General features: G+C 40.7%; 1 protein-coding gene across 1 annotated transcript; it reads left to right on the top strand.

The window, feature by feature from the left end:
* Positions 1 to 7: 7 nt before the first annotated feature.
* Positions 8 to 1383, top strand: LOC110288713 (oogenesin-1-like; the record flags this gene model as incomplete). The annotated part of the gene is made up of 2 exons (XM_021154986.1): positions 8 to 171; positions 804 to 1383. Coding segments are annotated over 2 exons (744 nt in total), but the record flags the coding sequence as incomplete, so codon positions are not given.
* Between the last annotated feature and the right edge of the window lie 364 nt (positions 1384 to 1747).

The following is a 1747-nucleotide window of genomic DNA, read 5'->3' on the forward strand; positions in this document are numbered from 1 at the left end:
CACACTCACACTAGATCAAATCATAGGTACCTTCAGTTTCGGTGATTCTGAAAAGCTTGATGAGGAGATAATATTCAGCTTGATTTCTCAACTTCCCACACTCCACTGTCTCCAGAAACTCTATGTAAATCATGTCCCTTTTATAAAAGGCAACCTGAAAGAATACCTCAGGTAAGGAAGGACTGAAAGAGTCCAGTAAGACCAGAGAAAACACATCACTTTCCTTTTGCTTTTTTCTTCTTTTGTTTTATTAAGTTAGGGAGTCCCTGATAATCTGGCCACAATAAACCTAGCACTGTTTGAAACATAACATATCTGAGCCAATGAGCTGTGTGCTAAGATATGTATGATGAGGCATAAGCATGCCTCTTATAGCTCATGTGTGGAAGATTTTCAGTTCAGAAACAGGTTGAACAGATGAGCTATATGCAACACTGAGTTTCAAGATGAAGACAGGATCATGGCCTTTGGAGGAGTAAAACATCTGAAAACTCTTAACAACAGCCCTAGTAGTTGTTAAATTTTGTTTGAAGTAGGTAGTTCTTCCTACATGCACCATGTTGGCCTGATATATCCATTGCTGTTTTCCAGCCATGTCCTGAATCATGCCTATAGTGATAACTACAGACCTCAGACTAGAATACTGTGAGTTGTGAGAGCAGATAACANAAGGCCATATCCTAGAATTGACCTCAAAGTGTAGCCAGAATGAGCTTGGGAGAAGTGCCATCTGCTTAGCTGTCAATTATAACGACCCTTTTCAACAACATTTGTCAAAAAGCAATCATTTCTTCTCTCCCCAGGTGCCTGAAAAAGCCCTTGGAGACACTTTGCATCAGTAACTGTGACCTCTCACAGTCAGACTTGGATTACCTGCCCTATTGCCTGAATATTTGTGAACTCAAACATCTGCATCTTACTGATATATATCTATGTGATTTACTCCTTGAGCCTCTTGGGTTTCTCCTTCAGAGAGTTGGAGGTACCCTGAAAATCCTGGAATTGGAGTCATGTTGTATAGTGGACTTTCAGTTAAGTGCCTTGCTGCCCGCCCTAAGCCAATGTTCTCACCTCAGAAAGATCACTTTTTATGATAATAATGTCTCTCTGCCTTTCTTGAAACAACTTCTACACCACACAGCCCTGCTGAGTCAGCTGATCTATGAGTTTTACCCTGCCCCTCTGGAGTGCTATGATGACAGTGGTGTAATACTAACACACAGATTAGAAAGTTTTTGTCCTGAGCTCCTGGATATACTTAGAGCCAAAAGACAGCTCCATAGTGTCTCCTTTCAAACAACCCAATGCTCTAAATGTGGTGGGTGCTACATTTATGATCAGGAGACCCAATGTTGCGATTTTGTGAAACTACTATTAGATTGATTGTGAAACTGAGAAATCGAAACTTAGTATTGGGGACTGATGAAATCCTAAGTGAATGTCAACTGCTAAATGGAGCATGAAAATGTCAATCACCTAAAAGTCTGAGATACACAGGAATGCCAATACCTTCCTCTGAGCTGGTGAATGGATGTTGCATCTACAGAAAGCATCAAGCACTTGTAGTTTGAGTGTGTTACAATAGAGGCACCATTTCATGANACTGGCCCAATCTGTTTACTGCGTACAATAAATGTGTTGACTTTCTGAGTTGCATGTATGTCCCTATCAGACCACAGAGCCTAATCTTTCCCAACATTTCTGTACCTGTGTCTGGTTTCTTCATTCTTCATCACCATAATTAGGT

Source organism: Mus caroli, unplaced genomic scaffold, assembly GCF_900094665.2.
Source record: "Mus caroli unplaced genomic scaffold, CAROLI_EIJ_v1.1 scaffold_25683_1, whole genome shotgun sequence".
Classification (NCBI taxonomy): Eukaryota; Metazoa; Chordata; class Mammalia; order Rodentia; family Muridae; genus Mus; species Mus caroli.